The sequence below is a fragment of the Macrotis lagotis genome, chromosome 3, assembly GCF_037893015.1.
Source record: "Macrotis lagotis isolate mMagLag1 chromosome 3, bilby.v1.9.chrom.fasta, whole genome shotgun sequence".
NCBI classification, from domain to species: domain Eukaryota; kingdom Metazoa; phylum Chordata; class Mammalia; order Peramelemorphia; family Peramelidae; genus Macrotis; species Macrotis lagotis.
The window spans coordinates 60,159,520-60,179,389 of NC_133660.1; the positions used below are offsets into that span (position 1 = coordinate 60,159,520).

General features: G+C 35.2%; 1 protein-coding gene across 5 annotated transcripts in view; it reads right to left on the reverse strand.

Moving 5' to 3' along the window:
- Positions 1-204: 204 nt before the first annotated feature.
- The window catches only part of NPNT (nephronectin), a 100,694-nt gene continuing 81,028 nt past the window's right edge, over positions 205-19,870 (reverse strand). For all 5 annotated transcript variants that reach the window (XM_074228756.1, XM_074228754.1, XM_074228755.1 and 2 more), the window contains 4 exons: positions 12,637-12,729; positions 12,049-12,147; positions 6,220-6,476; positions 205-3,834 (listed from right to left, as the gene is read on the reverse strand). In XM_074228756.1, the coding sequence (XP_074084857.1) occupies positions 3,739-3,834; positions 6,220-6,476; positions 12,049-12,147; positions 12,637-12,729 (545 nt within the window). In that variant the 3' untranslated portion in view covers positions 205-3,738. The remainder of the gene's footprint in view (positions 3,835-6,219; positions 6,477-12,048; positions 12,148-12,636; positions 12,730-19,870) is intronic.

Consider the following 19,870-nt stretch of genomic DNA (forward strand, 5'->3'; position numbering starts at 1 on the left):
CCTGAAATAGAACAACTTGCTAGTAAGTACTGTCAGTTATATCAAGGGTTCAAGCCGTATCTCTAGATAATCCATATGTAAATCATATTTTATACCCTCCCCCCAGCAATACAATGGAACTCTGCCTTCTATGGTGTTCTCCTGTATGTTCTTATGAAAATAATAGTGAATCCCAAACTATCACACAAAATTATCAAATATCAATTGGCATTTACAAAGAAACATTTTTATTTTTAGCCATTATGGAAAACCATTAACTTTTTCATTTTAGAAAACATTAAATAATAAACCAGTAAGATGTTATACAGTACTTTTGATAACTTCTTCCATTTGTTTAGTGCAATGTTTTATTGGCACCTACAAGTGGATTTTTCAATTTTCTCCTTCTATTTTTCCCTGTGCAGTTATTTGACCAGAAAACAAATGATTGAAAAAAAAATTTATATGTAGAAGTCCAAGGTTCTTGTCTCTTCATTTTATGTGAACCTTTGTTAAGTCATATGTCTTAACTTTACCTTCCCTTCTTTTCCAATAAATGAGACATTTGGTGATTTACACTGTTGCCACAAATATTAGTTTGAAAAAGTAGAAAATTGGACTGGGTCATCCAGGGGACAAAGGCCCCTGACACTGAAATGTTCATTAGTCAACCTTTTTTGCCCAGGAACCTGACCTCCCTCTCCTGAGAGGTTCCCACCACTTCTGAACAGAATTTTCCTGATATTGTCTCTACTCTACAGTGAGTCTAAAAGTGGCCAGGATAATTTTAAAAGAAAAAGTGAAATTCCCTCATACCATATCATCAAACACATAATAAGTCTATATAATGTTTATTTTGCATAAGGAAAGGAATCTATTAGTGTTAGGGATACCAGGAAATGAAAGGCATCTACTTGGAATCTTGTCATTTGGTAGGCATAGTACAATGGAAAAAGTCAAAAACTAAAAACTACCTCTACGTGTGTAAACTTAGATAAATGCTTTAAACACTCTTGGCCTAAGTTTCCTCATTGGCAAAATGGTGGGGAGGGGAAGGTGGGACTTGCTGGTTTCCAAGACCATTTCCAGATGGAACCTTGCAATCAACCATTGTTTGACAGTGTTAGTAGGACCTGAAGATGAGATGGGCAGCTACTTGCCCAAGGGAAGGGAATATCTACATGGAACAATGGGATATATGGAAATATCAAATTAGGACAGGAGCAAAGGCTTTATGACACAGCTCCCTAGTCAAAGTCACATTGTTTAATCTCAATAAAACTATTTTTGGGGTTGCAAGGTGTTTAGGGAGATTATTTAGTTGTGTGTTTTTTAAATCTATCTTGATGTAGGGTTAGACATCTCAACCAGACTAAAGAGCTATCATGTTTTCAAAGCCTTTTGGAGAAAGTCCTCTGTCCCTCTTCCTTCAGTAAATAATCTTCCAGTTGGGAAATTCCTCTTTCTGCCTGCAGTCTAAACTTGTTTCCTCTTGTTATCTTCATTATATGTAAATAGCAGAAAGTCATCATTCTCTGTGTAATTGAGTTTCATAGACTTGAAAATCAACATTGATTTTCTTCTCCAAGCTGACTAATCTCAGTTCTTTAAATGCTTCATCACAGACCTTTCTCTCCCAAACCTACAGTGTTTGTGATTCCTGGCAAAACTGCAGAAACTATTTTTATTATTTCAGTGTAAATAAATAATAAAAATCAAGGAGGTATTATTGCCTTTAGGAGGCATTTATTTCCATAAACAAGTTAAATGAAATTTATGAAATAGGTTGGGAGTTAGTATAAATTGGAATTCATTTAGTCTAAAATGGTGACAGACCTTAGAAATGGTTGCCTGTGAACTGTAGTGCACACATTAATCCCAATCCACATCTTGTACACCCTTCAACTTTCTTCAAACCCTATTCAAATACTCTGACATATAAATTACAAGGCAACATTTTTAAAAATTATTAAAATATGAAATTGTTTTGAAGACTGATCCAACAGGTTTCCTTCCTGCCTTTCTGGTAAGAAGTATTAGAGATTCCTCAAGAGAGAGACATAGGACTAGACTAAGCTGTTAGTCAATATGTTTGGTTTTGAAACTATGGTTCCAAGCAATGAGGGATGACAATATGTATAGCCAGAAAACCATGGTTCTAGAATCCATTGATCTGGTTTCAAATTTTACCTGGGTCATTTAATTGTGGCAGATATGTGGGATCTTGGTAAATTCATCGAACTTCCCTATGGATGATTTTTCTCATCCATAAAATGTGGTGAATGGACTAGATGGCCTTTGTATTCCTTTTCAGTAATAGACCTGTGATCTAGGACCCAACAGGGCTTAGTTTCTTCATCTGTGAAAAGGGAAGTTGACTAGATGAACCATAGGTCTCCTCTAGATCTGCCAGAAATTTACTTGTGTACTATGAAGCAATGGTTTGCTCCTTTTAGCTGGAGGGAAGGACTTGAGTCTAATACAAATTGTATAGTTAAGTGATGCCAAACTCAAACAGAAACTGGTCACTACACATCTATATAAGGATCCCTGTGGGCTCCATATTGTCTTAGAAAACCACATATTAACATTATCTATGTTCTTCTAATTCATTCTAATTTCTTTTGGGAAATACTCTGCAATTACATCTGAATCTCCTCCAGGCTATTTTGGGGAGTGTTGCCAAAAGCAATATGGCCTGCTAATCAGAGAAAACTGTGGCAAAAAAGTTATTTATCAAGGAAGTATTATTGCCTTTAAGAGGAATTTAATTTTGTTCTTAAGTTGAAATGGGATGTGGGCAAATATAAATTTAGTTTAAATTAGGCAAAGATTAATTTAGTCTAAAATAGTTGATAGGACTTTATGAGTTGTTGTTTATGGACTGCCAATATGCTCCTCTGCTCTAGATTAATCAGTGAAGAAAATTATGATATAAAAATATGTATTTAACTCACACCAATGCCTTATCCTGTCAAAGTGAGATGATATTTACAATTTTATATCTGGCCTACAACACAGGGTCACAGAAAAAGATGAGATTTCACATGATGCATCTTTTTAACCACAAGCTGCTTTTTTAACTTACAGCTATAGTCTGTAAATATTAGAAACACATAAATATAATATCAATAGCACATTTACAGAAAACACAACTCTACCAATATTAAAGGGATGCAATGCTACTCTATATAATTGTCTTTTTAAAAAAATGGATACAACATAAGAATAAATGTAATTTGACAGTACACATCCTTCTTTCTTTAAAAAAAAATGGCTGAAGGAGACAGCCAGAGTTTGGGTTCAGGCTTGAGCTAACCTAACTTAGGGTAAACCATTTCCACAGGTACACTGTATCACATGTGAAATGGTTATTACATTTGACACAACAATGAACAATTAACAGTATGTCCTTTTGAATGGAAGGTTTTTGTTTGTTTAGAAAACTGCCCATTAAAATGTACTTCTCTTCCTTTGTTTCCAGAGGCATCTTAGATCCATGATGAAGGATGTGATTTGTCCCATGTACACTGCAGCACCAGAAGAGACAATGGATTGGGGGGGGGAGTGCCTGATGGCATTCATCAGGGGTCCTTTATGGAAAGAAGAATTTTACTCTTCACTGGGAATTGCACAAAGCAGGCCAACAAGAAATGGATCGCCACTTGATCTGGAGCCAGGTCTTCTCAGCCTTATGGGAAGGGAGACAGGAGGGAGGAGAGGGGATCAAGCAGATGCTCATTGCCAGTGTTGGTGGAGCTAGGGTTCTTCAGAACACCGGCCTCTTTTCAAGCTCACATCATCCAATCCAATCTCCCCGGTGTGGCCGTGCCTTTTTTCACCTTTGAAGATGACCTAAAGAGAAGTGGCACACACCAATCAAGATTTCTACTCACTTCTACTTCCATTTATTTAATAACCATTTTAGCTAGAACTTTAACAAAAAAATAAATATGAAGTTGCTTCTGACCTGCTTTTACCCAACATGAAAAGTTAAGAAAGTGTTACTATCAAGAACCTGAATTATCCATAAGATGATATTGAGATTATATTACAAAGCTCCTCAATCAAAAGCCACATTTAAGTCCTGAACTTTAAGGTCTTTTCCAGGTCTTTATCTTTGGAATACAAGTCACTTCCACTCAGGAATTCTAACCAATGTGAAAATATTGAGAAAGAGCCATGAAGTTAAAAAAAATGTTTAGAGTGGGAAATTAAATAACAGGGTGGGTCCCTTCTGTAGATCTCTATTTCCCTTCCCCCCTCCATCTCTCTGTCTGTCTCTCCCTCTCCCTCCCTTCCTTTCTCTCTCTCTCTCTTCTTCTCTCCCCTCCCCACCCTATGTGTGTTTTTGTAGATGAGAGTATGTGTCTCTACATGTCCCCAGATAGGCTTTCTCTGCTTGGCCAGCCTTTTTTCCTCAATGTCCCCACTCCCAGGCCATTCTAAATGACCCCCTGCTTCCCTAGGCCCTCACAGTCTAATGGGGGAGACAACATGCAAATATTGAGGTATGGAGAAACTACATCGAATAAAGATTACCTGAAAGGGGAAAGATTATATATGCATAAGTAATACATGCATGTTGTTATATGTAAATATGACCACTAGCTCTATTTGTGTCTCATTTTTTCCTTGGCTACAAGCCCAAAAGGACAGGGACTCTAGGTTTCATTTAAACCTATTTATCTCTCCTAGGGCTTGGAGTAATAGTGCTTCATACATATTAGGTACTTAAGAATGTTTACTTAAGTTAAATGTCATAGGACTTGAACCTGGGTCCTGCCCACTCTAAAGCAGCCACTTCTATGGACTGTTTTTCCTTTGTTCATAATCATAATTATATGATACCATACTGCCAAAGAATCTTGTGGGCTGAAACCATCATCGAATCGAATCCTAAGGAATCTTTCTATAATTTGTGAAAACATCCAAGTATTCTCTTAGTTTTTAAAGCATTCTCTTATTTTAACCTGAAGATAACAGTACTGGTAGTTCCAGTAAAAATAGAAAAAGTCCTAATATTAGACTCTGAAAGCACTTATGTTTCTTGGGTCCTACAAAAGTATAAAGAAAACATAGAAAGACATGTCAGAATCCTAGTTCCATCAGCCTGACCTACATCATCACTACAACCTATCATTATTTTCCAGGAAATTATTGAGAAGCAAAATAATTTAAGGAGTTTTATTTAAAAGAATTTATTTAAAAGATTTAATTTGATCTAAAAGAATTATGAAAACCTTATTAGATTATAGCCTTTGAGAGTGAGGACTATTTTAGATCTTTAAAAAAATTACTAGCACTTAGCACAGTCCTGGTCCATAGTAGGTACTTGATAAAAGTTTATTGATTGATTAAATGATCATGACTTAGCTTATCAGCAACAACATTCAGAGCAATTTACTAGAAAGACTAATATTATACCACTTTTGCACAAATCTCTTTTATATGGAGTTAAGACATGAAAGAGAAATGAAATATTCCAATGAGGACTCAAGAACTTTTAAAAGTAATTGCTACTTAAATCAGGTCATCTTAGTCACCTCAAAACCTTCTCTTCTACTCGTTCCTTTGTCTGTGCCTTCTATTAAAACTAGTAAGGTGCTCTGCAATCTCAGATTTTAAAAAGTATTTCAGCCTCTCGAGGATGGTTCAAGATTCTCAAAAGTTGAATATGAGGAAATGGGAGGAGGTGGAGAGTCTTTGTTGGTCAAAGTTACATACATGCACACATAAAAATACGCATATATATACATCCATATTATAGCAGTCTCCCCACCCCTTCTCCCCACCCCCCACCACTTTTCAAAGCTTTTTTTTTTTTTTTAGGTTTTTGCAAGGCAAGGAGGTTAAGTGGCTTGCCCAAGGCCACACAGCTAGGTAATTATTAAGTGTCTGAGGCTGGATTTGAACTCAGGTACTCCTGACTCCAGGGCCAGTGCTCTATCCACTGCACCACCTGGCTGCCCCCAAAGCTTTTTCTATAACAAGACAATGATAGATCTTTAGTTCCATTTTTTTTCCCCTAGGCGAGTCTGGCAGTGAATAATAGAGTAGAATAATGAGTACAGCTAAATGACAGAGAGGAACCCAAACCTTCACTGAACCTTCATTGGTCAGACTTTTTCCAGTCTGATTTTTAAAAGGAGAATGATTCACAATGATGGTCATTTACTGCAAGATTCTCTGTTGTAAAGGGAACCTCACAGACACTGGCCCCTCTGAGGCTTTACTTACACTCTTGAGAGCAGAACCTCTCAGGGTGATCTGTGTTTGCCTCCAGCCACGGCCACCATTTCTTCCCCACAGAGCTGCTCCGTGGCTACCATGCTTTCTCACAAAGACTTGTAGAGTTCCAGAGTGAAGCCCAGACACCTTGTGTTTGAATGACAAACACAAGTCACCAGAGTTCATCAGGTGGCCAAGAGGCAGTACCAAGCGAGCTGTCTTTCCCCCTGGCCCTTTGGGTGCTGAGATGGTCAAATACTGTCCACCTGGAATGGGAAGATCAACAATATTGGTATTTTTCTTCATGTTGGAAATCCTTTCTTTCACACATGGGTTGCTCTGTTCTTTAATCAGAAAACTGTTGGTTGCTAACACTGTGGAGACTGTCCTAGACTTTAGGAGATTAAACAAATATTAAGGTTAAATGATGCTAAAGTTATATCTTAAATTCTGTACTTTTGTCTTTACAGCCAACTTTCAATTATCTGCACCAGTGGAGGGCAGAAGTTAGGCAAATCATGAAAATAAATTCGTTTTCAACAGGAACTAATTTTTTTCCCTCTATTTTTCCCCCCTAATGATGCAACTCTCCCTATTAATCCATGTCAGCCCCTTCTTGGCCTCTTCATTTTACAGAGCTTTCCAGGGCCCTGAAAAGTGACTTACCTGCCTTGCTTACATGTACAGTCACCATGTGTTGAGATGGGGCTTGAACTTAGTACATCTTGAAATGTATCCTGGTTATCTATCCATCATGCCATAAGGTCTCATAATTTTAAAGTCATTTATATTTTGCTTAGGAACAGAATCAGAAACACATTCAGAAATGCCTGTCCATTTATAGAGAGGTTTTCCTTACTCCATTTTTCCTGTCCCAATATCCTTCTTATTTCAAGAATTTTGCCAGTTTAACCTTACTATCAGTAATATGAGAGTTTAAGGGGAAAAAGCCAATCAGATAAACCTTTCATTGTATATCAATCACCTGATAATTGACAAAATTGATGGTAATTTCCCTTTGTCTGCTGAATCTATCCTTAAAAAGTTCAGGTCATGTCCTTTATAATTTCTATGCTTAGCATAAGTGTCTATCACAATATAGGTGCTTATTATAAAACAATTATTGACATGAGGTTTTGGTACTTCCTGAACAGTGAGATCCTCCCCCCCCCCTTAAAATTCCAATATCACTTTGTATCTCTCAATGCCCCCTCATCATGTATTATTTTGTAAAGTGATTATTTGTAAACTTTGTGAAGGGGAGGACTAAGTCCTATCTTAGCTTTGTATCTCCTCCAACACAAAGTACAATGCTTTGCAAGTAGTGGGCACTTACTATCCACTGAACTGAATTGTGAACTGCTTCCACAAATTGTTCCCAACCAATATGCTGATGGCTTCTATTTTCACATATTAATAAAGTATTGCTAATTATTAAATGGCAATACATTTATAATATGTTAAAATTCATGTCATATTAATCAAAAGTAAGTTTATAATGATTAATTATAATTATTAATAACATAATCTAAGTTTTGTAATAGTTATTGGTTATCAGTCACACATCTCTTTCTCAAATCTAAATGACCCAATCTTCCTTTCCAGTCAAACATATCTAGATGATGTCCTTTAGGTACTTTGCTATCATAATCATTAAAATAATGTAACTTGATTATCAGCCACCAACCATCTCTGTATTGTTACCTTCAATTTTTATTCTTCAGAAAGCATAATATTCTATGATTATAACATGATGGGTATTATCTCAGAGACCATTGAGCCCAACTTCTTATTTGCACTGGACTAAGAGCTTAAAAATATTATTGCATTTGATTTTCACAATAACTGTGGGAAGTATCTCCATTTTATCTCCATTTGAAGCAAACAGAGGTTAAATGACTTGTCCAGAGTCCCACAACTAAAATCATACAGGAGGACAAAGCCTGGTTTAATTGTGACCTGTACTGATGCCCCAGACAACATATGTGAAACCATGGCTCTGTTGAAAAAAGGGTGCTCCTGACAGAAAATCATAATAAAATAACAAAAATTATGCAATAATTTTAATAAAAATAATAAAGTCAAAATTAAAATAAATGTTACAATACAAATCCCACAATCTTAAGCATTTATATGAAAATAGAAAGGTTCTTCCATGTGTCAACTTTTAGATAGTCACAGGTATTCAGGCTCTCTGGAGTATGAGATTATTGTGGGTAGATAATGTTCAATTAAAAAAAAGACAATAACCAGGATTATCTTAATCCTCCCTGGAAATGGATACTAATACTATCAATCTGCTGGATGGAGAATGCAAACAAGAGGGTCTTACAAAGCAAGTCAAACTAATAGCCATTTTAAATGATCTTTTTGCAAAAGCTGCCAGACTTCGGAGTCTCACTATGATAAATGAGGCTAGTATTTATCTTACTTTGTCTTTAAGGTATCTGAACCATGTCATGGAAAAAATTCTTCTATTTTGAATGAAAGGGGAGGCTTTTTTTCTTCAAAAGAAGGAATGATAGCCTAAGGGGGAAAATCTGATCTCTTTTTTCCCCACCCAGCAAAGCAGGTTAAGAAAATACATGAGAACTCCTCTCTGTAAGGATTCTGTTGGGCTTTAAAAATGTTTTGGAAAATATTTTTCACATATATTAATGAAATTTCTGTAAACAAGAGGATGCTACATAATAGAATGAGGGAAAAAATCAGAGAAATTTGAATGAATCTCTTTACAGAGGTTAAATTTGAATTAATTTCTTGACTGAAAGCCTTATTACTTTATAGGTTGATAACTGTCTTGTGAATAAGCAAGAACTGAGTTCAAAACTATCAATTCCTGCTCATGTCGTTTCTGCCTGACCTCTTATTTTTTATCAACTCCATTCATCACCCAAGCCCTGTTGCTGCTACCCCATACAGAAGCTAGTTTGTCCACCCAAAATTTTTTTCAAGTTCTCTTTATTATGTCCCTTATTCCTTTCCCTTCCCTACTTCTCAGGGTCATTGTGAGAATCAAATTAAATAATTTGGTAAGTTTGTAAAATATTTAGTAGAATGTCTATTATACCATATACATACTACCACCATGAACATCATCATACTATCCCAGATAGCAGCAGCTGGGTTAGCATGATGGGGATAGCCGATATAATAAGCAAGAGGGCAGGAACTGGCAATAGGGGTCTGGGCAGTAGTCTGAAGCAAGAGAGGATTAGCTGACTATGAGATTTCAAACTGAGATGAATCCCAAGGATATCAATCTAAGGCATGTCTTCTTAATTTGGGGAACTCAAAGGGGCATTGTAAGGATCAAATGGAATATTAAATAAAGCACTTAGTCAGTTTAAAGGCATTATATAAATCCGATTATGTTGATAATTGTAGCTCATTGTTATTAATTTCCTTTAGAATTTTATGTATTATATCTTATACACTTGAAGTCATTTCAAAGGCTTCACTAGATTCCCCAAACTTTAAGGTATTTGTTTTGTCAATTTACTGCACCATACTATCTATCTTTCTTTTTTCTAATTACAAAAACTATATTTAGAGGTTTATTCCACCATGTCCAGCCTCTTAACAACATTCTCTACTCTCCTGCCAGATAAGATCAGCAGGCATGAGAAACCTAATTTTCTGTTCTCAAGTCCCTGACATTTAAAAATTTTCAATTTTATAAAAAATAAATCATGAAGCAACACCATATACAAAATGATCTTATGAAAAGTTGTGAATCTGTTGAATTTATATAAAGTAAGCCATACTTTATATACAACGATAGTAGCTAATTACTTAGAAAAAAACTAAAACAAATCCTTTTGTAAATTAAAGGATTCTTTTTAGAAAAAGAACTATACTCCCTAATTTACCCTTTTAAAAGCTAAGGAGTTTTATACATCAAATTTTCTTACAAGCAGGCTCAAAGTATTACTTATTAGTGTTATAATCATCACCATCATTTTCCAACTAGCACTATCTATTACATTGACCACTGCCAGAAAGCTTTAAGGAAAAAATCAATTTTGTGTTATTATTGAATCAAAGATAACTGATTATAATCTGCAAAGCTAATGAAAGAACATCCTTCTTAGTAGCCATGGTAATTAGGGCTACAAGTAGCCTATGGAGCAGCTGAGAGCCAAGAGAAGGCTGCAAAGACATTTTAGACATAGATATGCCTCAAAGAATAATTCAGATGGGCTCCAAAAAGTCAAAGATGGTAAACCAATACAAACCAGGATTCCAGAAGGCTGAAGATGAAGCAAGTTACCTATCTCCTGCCATGGATGAACTTAAAATGCAGAAAGGGATGTAGATTTTCAGACATGGCTAATGTGGGGGCTTGTTTGGCTAGACTATGTTGATGTTACTATTTGTTGCTTTTGCTTTTCATTTTATTTGTTCAATTAGAGGTAGAAAGTGGGAGGGAGGAAAATTGCTTTTACCAAAAATAATAATAGATGTTTTTAAAATTAAAAAATATGGTAGAGCAAGGCAGGGATCATTAAAAATTAGACACTCTATTTTGCACAGTTTAACAGTCTTATAGTTCACCATGAGCAAAAGCTTATAGTTACAACAAAAGTTAGTTTTAGTTTCTAGAATATTTTGGAAGGAAATATTGTGTGTGTGTGTGTGTGTGTGTGTGTGTGTGTTTGTGTGTATATATATATATATATATGTATGTATGTATGTATATCCTTTTTCTACATCTCCATGCACTTAGCACAGTGCCTACCAGTAAGCTTTTAATAAATACTTTGTCCAGTGGGCATTTCTCTGTTTAGTTTCAGTTAGATTTACAGTCAGTATAGGGTTCTCTCTTCTACTATCATTTATATGTGTGTATGTGTGTGTGTGTGTGTGTGTGTGTGTGTGTGTGTAAATGTATATGTGAGCACCTCTCTGCTCTGGTGTGGTGTATGCTATATATTTTATTTTGAAAACCAGTAGTGTCTATAAACAGATTATACAATCCATTATTTATTTAAAGGTTTGTTCCCTCTCTCATGCTGTTGCTGTTTGGTCTTGAATCATGATTTCACAAACAAAAATATTCTCAGTTTAATTTACTTTCAGTTATTTGGATAATTTAAACATTGAAAAAGCAAACCAAGTCAGATATGTTTTTGCTTCCCAAAAGGGAAGGAATAAAGATGGATTTCATAAAATGCCACTCAATTCTGAGATTTAGATAAGGGGAAAAAATGTGGCAAACTTAGAAGCTTTCCAGAACAACTCATCTAAAGAAAAGCGTTGACCTAGTCCTGGGGTATAGCATGGTGGATGTTTATATGCTCCAATCTCTCAGACCACTCTAGGTTGGAAACCTTCAGAATCTGACATGAATAACTGGGAGATTTTCTGTTTTCAAAGCCTGGTCTGCTCAGGAAGTCAGATGTGCAACTTTGAACAATTACTCAGTTTCTCTAAGCCCATTTCTTCAGTTGTATTAGAGAGCTAATGTCAACTGCCCAAGTTATCTTGCAAGGTTGCTTACTTTAAGGATCATTTGATATAATTCAAGGTAAAAGGTTCTGAAAAGTGTCATATAAAAGTCAGGTGATGTGTGTTATCACATCACAAAGAACAGAGGAACCGGGTTCCCACCATACCTCTAACATGTACGGCTTATGTGGTCTCAAGGCAAGTCACTTCCCCGCTAGGGACTTCATGTACAATGAGAAGGTTAGACTATTTAGCCTCAGAGATTCCTTATCACTCTAACTTTATTATTTTACAATCTCCTGTCATTATAGTTGCTTCATCTGCCTCCAGCCTCCCAATAGGCAATTGAAGTTTTATATCCAAGATGATGTCACTAAGTGGTTTTACCTGCTGGATCTCTGACTGGTTCCCAGTGTAAATCATCATCTTTTTCCCTAATCCATCCACAGAGACCATGGTCAAAGTTACAGCTGTGTATCAGAACACCTAAAAGAAAGGATTAAGATAACTCAGTGGATCCAAGTACTGACACTTGAAAAACATTTAAGATTATTGAATTTCCCCCCAAATTCAAATTCCCTTCCCATCATCCACTTCTTTCTGCTGTCTCACCACCCCAACTTTGGCAACCATTTCTCTGAGACCAATCTGAAACTGCATGAAACCTCTCCCAACATAAATACCATCTGAGACCATTTGTAAGAGAGACTACAGAAAGTAGAGCCAAGTTCTGGTAACACAATTTAAATGTTGCTTGATTATATTAAAAATCAAAGAAAATAGGATGAATCAATAGTTTGGCTCAAGTGCCTTAATTTCAGAGGAAAAATGGTGTGAAGTATATAGTACACAAAGAGGTATATGTGTGAAGAATACATAGGAATTCAATCCTTAAGATTTGAAATAACCATCCATGGAAGGAGGAGAGAAGGATTAAAAGTTCGTTCACATGTGAATAGGAATGTTGGAATCTACCTGGATCATCTTTGGCTTCATCATCTGCGCTAATTCCTCTTTCGATTTCAAATATTTCAAACAGGTCATTGTTCACTCCTGGCTGGCGTGGAACTGCAAGACAAAGTCATTTTTTTTTTAAAGGAAGGTGGTAGATAAGGAAGTAGGTCACTAAGTACCATTATCTTTAATGAGGGACAGAGAAAGAATGCCTTAGGCATTTTACTCCTCTTGGAGAACCCAATATACTTAATTACATTTCCCAAGGAGATTCATAAACTTTGCTCTTCAATGATTTATGATCCAAGAGTTATCTGAGCACAGTAAAAATTGATTTTCAAAGTTTCTAAACTTCCATGGAAAAATAACTAAAAAGTTTTCAACTTAAGAGAGTTTTATTAACAATTGTTTTAGTTTTGAACTTGCTAATTTTTAATCAAATATGTCAAACCAAAAGACCTATCTCTGCAAGAGATGCATTATCAAGACCCCTTGGATTAAAGCAGATATGACTACGATTATAATGAATGTGGAAATGTCATACATTGTTCATGGTAAAAATCTTTTGTAATGAAAGCTAACTACAAGGAACTCGGATAGAGTTTGTTTCCTAATGGGAGTTAAAATGTATCTACAATCACTGATGCCACTTTTCAAAATGAAATGAACTTGGTAGGAATGTTAGTATAAGCGGTTTCAGGGCACTCTCCCCAGGGGGGTGAGGTGGTGGAGGGGAAGGCTAGGAGAAGGAAGGAGAAAAATATATTTTTATTTCTGTTCTTAATATACCTTCCTGGAAAACATCACTTTGTAAAATTTATATTTTTTTTAAAAAATTGCTTCCTTTAAATTAACTATGGCTAGGGAATATGTACCCATAGAACCCAGAAGCTGACAGTTGTTGGATTCTCAGCTTATTCATTTCTGTATTTTTTGTCTTAGGTTTCTAGTACTTTTCTCTGACACCTGGGAACCATCTGATTTAGCAGCTGATAATTCACAACCACATAACAAAAATACTCAGAAAAGGAAATGTTCTTTAGAAATCAGAAACTTGAAATCACAAAGACCCCTTGACATTTTGTGAGCTTTGAATTCTTGGGGCAGAAGGAGCAGTATGTATATTGATTTACCATAAATACGCTTGAGATTGCACTGAACTGTAATAAATAGGATTAAAATCCCATATAGCCTTTGTTAGAAAGCAATTTCACAGACACAAATGTCTTTGGGATGCCTCAGAGCCTCTTTCCATATAGCATGACCATGCTAAATTTAGCTTTTAAAATATTACTTTTAAAGGTTAAAAAATGCATACAAACTTATATTGATCTGAGATATAGTCTAATTCCCTCTCTTTTTTGAGAAGAAGGTCTCTAACCACATTGCTCTACTGGTAAACCCTTCAATGGAAATTATGAAACAAAGGTATATCTGTGGAAAAGAAGACACACATTTTTCTTTCTAAGGAAAATTCAACTTCTTTGGCCTCTTCAGCGTGGTGTCTTCCATGACACAAAATAACAATTTTGTAGATGTTTGTGTAAAGGGGAGCTCCTCAGGGCATGTGCAGGGTTGTCCACAGATTAGCTGGAATCTGAACATGGAAATGTGTGATAATACATGGAGGAGTCCATGCCATATTCAGAACATGATAAGCAATTATTTGACTTTTTCCTAGTAGCTTATAGCACAATTTAAAATGTCTTTTAATTGTCAGCTAATACCAATTAAATCCACCATCATTTCTCATCCTTGAAGAACTTAGCCTTTCTCATTCTGAATGATCCCTCCATCCTTGAAGTTTAGTTTCCTCTGATTGGTTAGTTTCTCCATCCTAAGAAAGAGCCCAAACTAGCCATTTTCACTTTTTTCTTCCTCTCTTGGCTATATTTCTGGCTCCTCATTTCTTCCCCCCCCCACCATACTTCTATGTGAGCACCACCTTCCCACCATATTCCCTTTCAGCTTCCTTTTTAAATGTTATTTTCCCTCATTAGAATGTAAATTCCTTGAGGACAGGAATAGCCCTTTTTTTTTTTGCTTGTCTATATATTCCCACACTATTTAGCACACTATCTGGCTGATAGTAACTGTTTAATCAATGTCTATGGATTCAATTTGAAGAGGTGACCCTGAGAGTGTATATAAAAGGCTCCAATGGAGGAACTTGGAAGTTCTTTCTCAATTGAACTTTTCTTTCTTTTGCCTTTGGAGTGTTTATTCTTCCTTAATCCTAATTCTTCTAATTGGAGACAGAACTTTCTCTACCTGTGCAAATAAGCACTTGCTCTGCAAATTTTAGCCTTAGAGAGTTGCCAGTAGCACCAAAAATTGTCACTCTAGAGCTGCAAAACCATCCTGTGTCAGAAGTAGGACTCGAACCAGATTTTTATAACTCAAAGGTCCATTATCAATTGTCCCAGCCAACTTTTCAAGAGAACTATTTTTAAACAAACACAAACACTGCCTCTTATACTTTCAAATACAGAGCTTTTGTTAATCAAACAAAAGCATTTAATGACATGTCACCAAAAGTAATAAGTAGATTAGACCAAAACATAGAAGTCTTAGAATTCCCAAACATGCATAATAAATGTGTCCAAGGACAACAGGTTTATCACCAAATTAAATTATTCTTTCTTTTCATTATTTGGCTGGATTATTGACCATTATCCCATTATCAATGATAAATTCTTGTATTATCTTCTCATACTAATATTAAAACTATGAAAATACTCTCAAAATCAGTTCTACTGAACGAATATTACGTTAGTCTTAAAATTTTGACATGAAACACATTCAAAAATATGATCTAGGAAGCAGTCAGGTGGCACAGTGGATAGAGTATTGGCCCTGGAGTCAGGAGGACCTGAGTTCAAATATGACCTCAGACAATGAATAATTACTTGGCTGTGTGACATTGGGCAAGTCACTTAACCTCATTGCCTTCCAAAAAAAGAAAAAACAATATGATCTGTATTTATTACTGTCACTCAGTGTCACTATAAACATGAGTAATAAAGGGACTGGAAGAAGGAAATAATATCATAGCTTCTATTAAGTTATCTTGTCAAATTACTTGATTATTCCTACTTTCTCATCAATATAATCAAGATGACTAAGAAGGCTTCACAATTATGAAATAAAATAAGAGCTTGGCAGCAAAAATTTGTTCCTATAGCTTTTAACATATAATAAATAAAAATTTGGACTCCTATGAAAGATATAATAATAATATCACCATATGAGAGTAACTAACAAGGACTGCATATTAGCTAGGCAAATGAGGAAAGCCACTATCTAATGATTATGGTCAAACAAAAGCTCAGGGAACAACAGTTAACAAAGTCATTATTAATTATGCCTTTATTGTGAAGGATAAACATCTCTTTAAGACTTCACATTTTTTTCTGGTATCAGAACATGAGAAAAGAATGACAACCATTTAATACCTCTTGTGAAATGCAAGACAATAAAATGAAAATATATTTGTGAAATCAAAACTTATTTTCTTTTTCCTAACTTGATTCAAAGTAGGACATTTTCCTGTATTTGAAATAATTATTAATTTTGACAACACAAATGTTTTATCTCATTAGCATATTACATTGATTTATTAATCATTCTTTATTATTGTACATGATATTTCATCCTTATATGAGACTCACATAATTTATTGGACTCATCATCTTACTAATGTGAGTACCATGTGAAAAGTACAGATTACAACTCATTCCCTTCTTATCCTATCTGACTCATATCCATGACTTCTAATAAATATTCTGCTTGGAGAATGTAGATGTAGATGTAGATGTAGATCTCTTGATTTCTTATCATTCCAAAGATAACAAAGGAACACAATGGATGTCTAGCTATTATTCCTCATCCTTACTACATGATTGAATTGTCTGTTCATATGACCCTATATGCGGCGATAGATGGATAGAAGAGTAGAAATAATCATCTTCCTGAGTTCAAATCTGACTTCAGACATGTCCATATGTGTGACCCTGGGCAAGTCACTCAATCTGTGCCTCAGTTTCCTCATCTATAAAATGAGCTGGAGAAGGAAACGGTAAACCACTCCAGTATCTTTACCAAGAAAATCCCAAATGGGGTCATAAAGAGTCAGAGAACAACAACATGGCTCTATTCATGTTTCAGCTAACATCTTTTCAGATAACAGCTATTTCTCCTGCACATTCTTCTTCGTTGGTCATATGGTGAAGATTACTCATACCCACATCTTTATTGTATTGGGGTTGATCTACAGCTTAAACTCTTGGTATTTTATAACTTGTAACCATGCAGTATTACTGGAGGAAAACTCTCATTAAAAAAGATAGACCTTTGTTTTAGGGAGAAACTTGGGGTCATAAAAGGCATACTCAAAGGTTATCTAGCCCAATCTTTTCCTCTTATTCAATTTTGGACTCAATTCCTTGTCCTTCCATTCACAGTATCTATCTATGTTAATATATACATGCACAAATATACCCATACATAAATGTGCATACATACAAATGTATCATACCTGATAAAAACATATTCTGTATGGCTAATACAGACCAATAGACATCCTTCATTACTTGATTTTTGTTTTGTGCATAGTTTGGCCAAAATCTTTCCAGGCAAATTGATCTGGATCTGTCAGTCGTTGGTTTCAAAGACTAGAAATCTAGAGGAGGGATCAATGATGCAACACCTCAATCAATCAGCAACATCCCTGCACTTGATAAAATTAGAGACTCTTGGGGCACTGAGAAATTAAGTGACTTTCCAAGAGTCACCTTGTCAGTATTTGTCAGAGGTGGTTCTTAAACCCAGTTCAAAGCTGGCTATCTATCTACATTATCTCAAGCAATCTTGTATGATTTTAACATCTAGAAGGAAAATAACTTGTTGGAAAAGCATATTTGATATTTTATTCTACTAAATGAAATAGTCAGTTACCACAGTGGGATCTAATATGCTCTATATTATTCACTTACTCTTCTACCTGCAGAGACATAGTTGTTTTAGAATATTTGCAGGTATCTTCCCAATAGCATTTCATACTTGAATATTGTTCATTCTCCCATGGATTGTTCTCATGATGATTTTATAGAAATGGAAAAGTGGGTCATTGATTATTGATAGTTTTAATTAGATGCATTTTCCCCATCTTTCCCTCTCTTTCACATATCTGGTGATGAATTAGGTCTGAATTTCCTCAAAACTGTATCACCTTCATCATAGATATCCTCCATGGATGCAAAGCCTAGTCTAGCCTTTCTTCTTATCTTTGTTTTTATTACAGTCATTTCTATTACTTCATGTATTCCTGCAGTGTATGATGTGGGTTAGAGAGAGAGAGGTGGTAGTAAAAGGAAGGACATCAGGAGGCAGTAGTACATAGTGGATGGATGGAGAATTGATCTTGAGGTCTCTAGAAGACCTAAGGCTAAAGTTATGTCTATTTGTAGTAGTTGTGGTTAAGGAGTTTGATGTCTGACTCTTTGTGGCCCTGTCTGGGGTTTTGTTGGCAAAGATATTGGAGAAGTTTGCCATTTCCTTCTCCAACTCCATTTCATAGATGATGAAACTAAGGCAAATTTGGTTAAATGACATGTATGGGTCTGAGGCTGGATTTGAAATCAGGAAGGTGAGTTTTTTTGACTCCATATCTGTTGCTCTATACAATAGGTGCCCCTATTTATGTTTAAAAGTTGCAGAAAAGGTACCAACTCGCATTGGTAGATAGAAATTTCCTCATCTCGAAGTTTACAAAAAAATGACATATTAAGTCTCTCTGAACATATAGGTGTATATATATATATATATATATATATATATATATATATATATGAATATATGTGTTTATACACACATAAACACAGATATTAATTCAAAACTGAATCTGTTCTCCATGAGTGGATAGAGACAGGCTCCTTTAGCAGGAGAGATTGAGGACAAGAGCCTTACTCCCTAAGCTGCAGAGGAATTGTTATTTTACAGACATACATACATAGAGCTAAACATTTTTATTCTTCCATTCAACATTAATATTTTTTTAAGAAGGTATTTTCTTGTTGTTGTGAAGGTATAGGGTAGTGGAAAGAATAATAGACTTTTCATTAGGAGACTCTGGGTTTGAATCCTGGTTGCATAACTCATTTCTAAAATGGGGATAACAGCACCGGCCTCAGAGAGTTGGTGTAGGGATCAAATAAGATTATATTTATATAGAAGACTTTGCAAATTAAAGTCTTATAGGGGTGGCTAGATGACGCAGTAGATAGAGTACTGGCCCTGGAGTCAGGAGTACTTGAGTTAAAATCCAGCCTCAGACACTTAATAATTACCTAGTTGTGTGGCCTTGGGCAAGCCACTTAACCCCATTGCATTGGAAAATCTAAAAAAAGCAAAACAAAACAAATTAAAGTCTTGTAGTAGTGTTAGGTATTATGCATATAACTATATAATGCTCTATTTTATTGTATAGCCATGTATCTGAATAAATAAATAAAAAATAAAAGAGAGTAATTATTCAGAGACAAATGTTAGAGGTTCTCAGTCCTTTTTCATGATGCCCATGAAATGAAGAGCAGCCAAAGAAGTCACTTCCCATGAGTATGTATCAGTAGTTTCCTATTAAAAACTCACATCTAGATATAATCCATTACTCATCCTCCTTCTCTTTCTCCTCCCTCCCCACAAATGGGACTTCCTGAATATATTTATAAATTTATATGCATATATATGCATATATAAATATATATTTCTGGTAATTTTTTAACATTAAAATAAATTTGGATCATGAGAAGATACTTATTTAACAGTGTGTGAAATATAAGAACTTGAAGGAATTGCATACAAATACACTAAGGGATGAAAAGACTTTTTCTATCTAGGTTGGAATGTAGAGAAGCAAAATCTAACTTTTCTTTAATGCTTAACACCCATAATGAGTAGATTATAAAGATAGTCTGAATTGGTTAAAAGTCTGGATTAAGGAATTGTAGTTCCATCTCTTTTGTGCAATAACTTGAAATTGGATCCAATACAGCTCCTTAGGGGAATTTTGATACTTGCATTTTGGATGATCTCTTCCATTTCCCCAAAATGAAATTCTTATGGCTCTATTATTTATAATTAACATGCTAATTATATACAGGGTGTCCCAGAAGTTCTAAGGAAGCTATTAAAAGTTTAAAGCTGCCCTGAGATTTCTGGGACACCCTGTATAAATGAATTCTTCTAAATTTAGAAA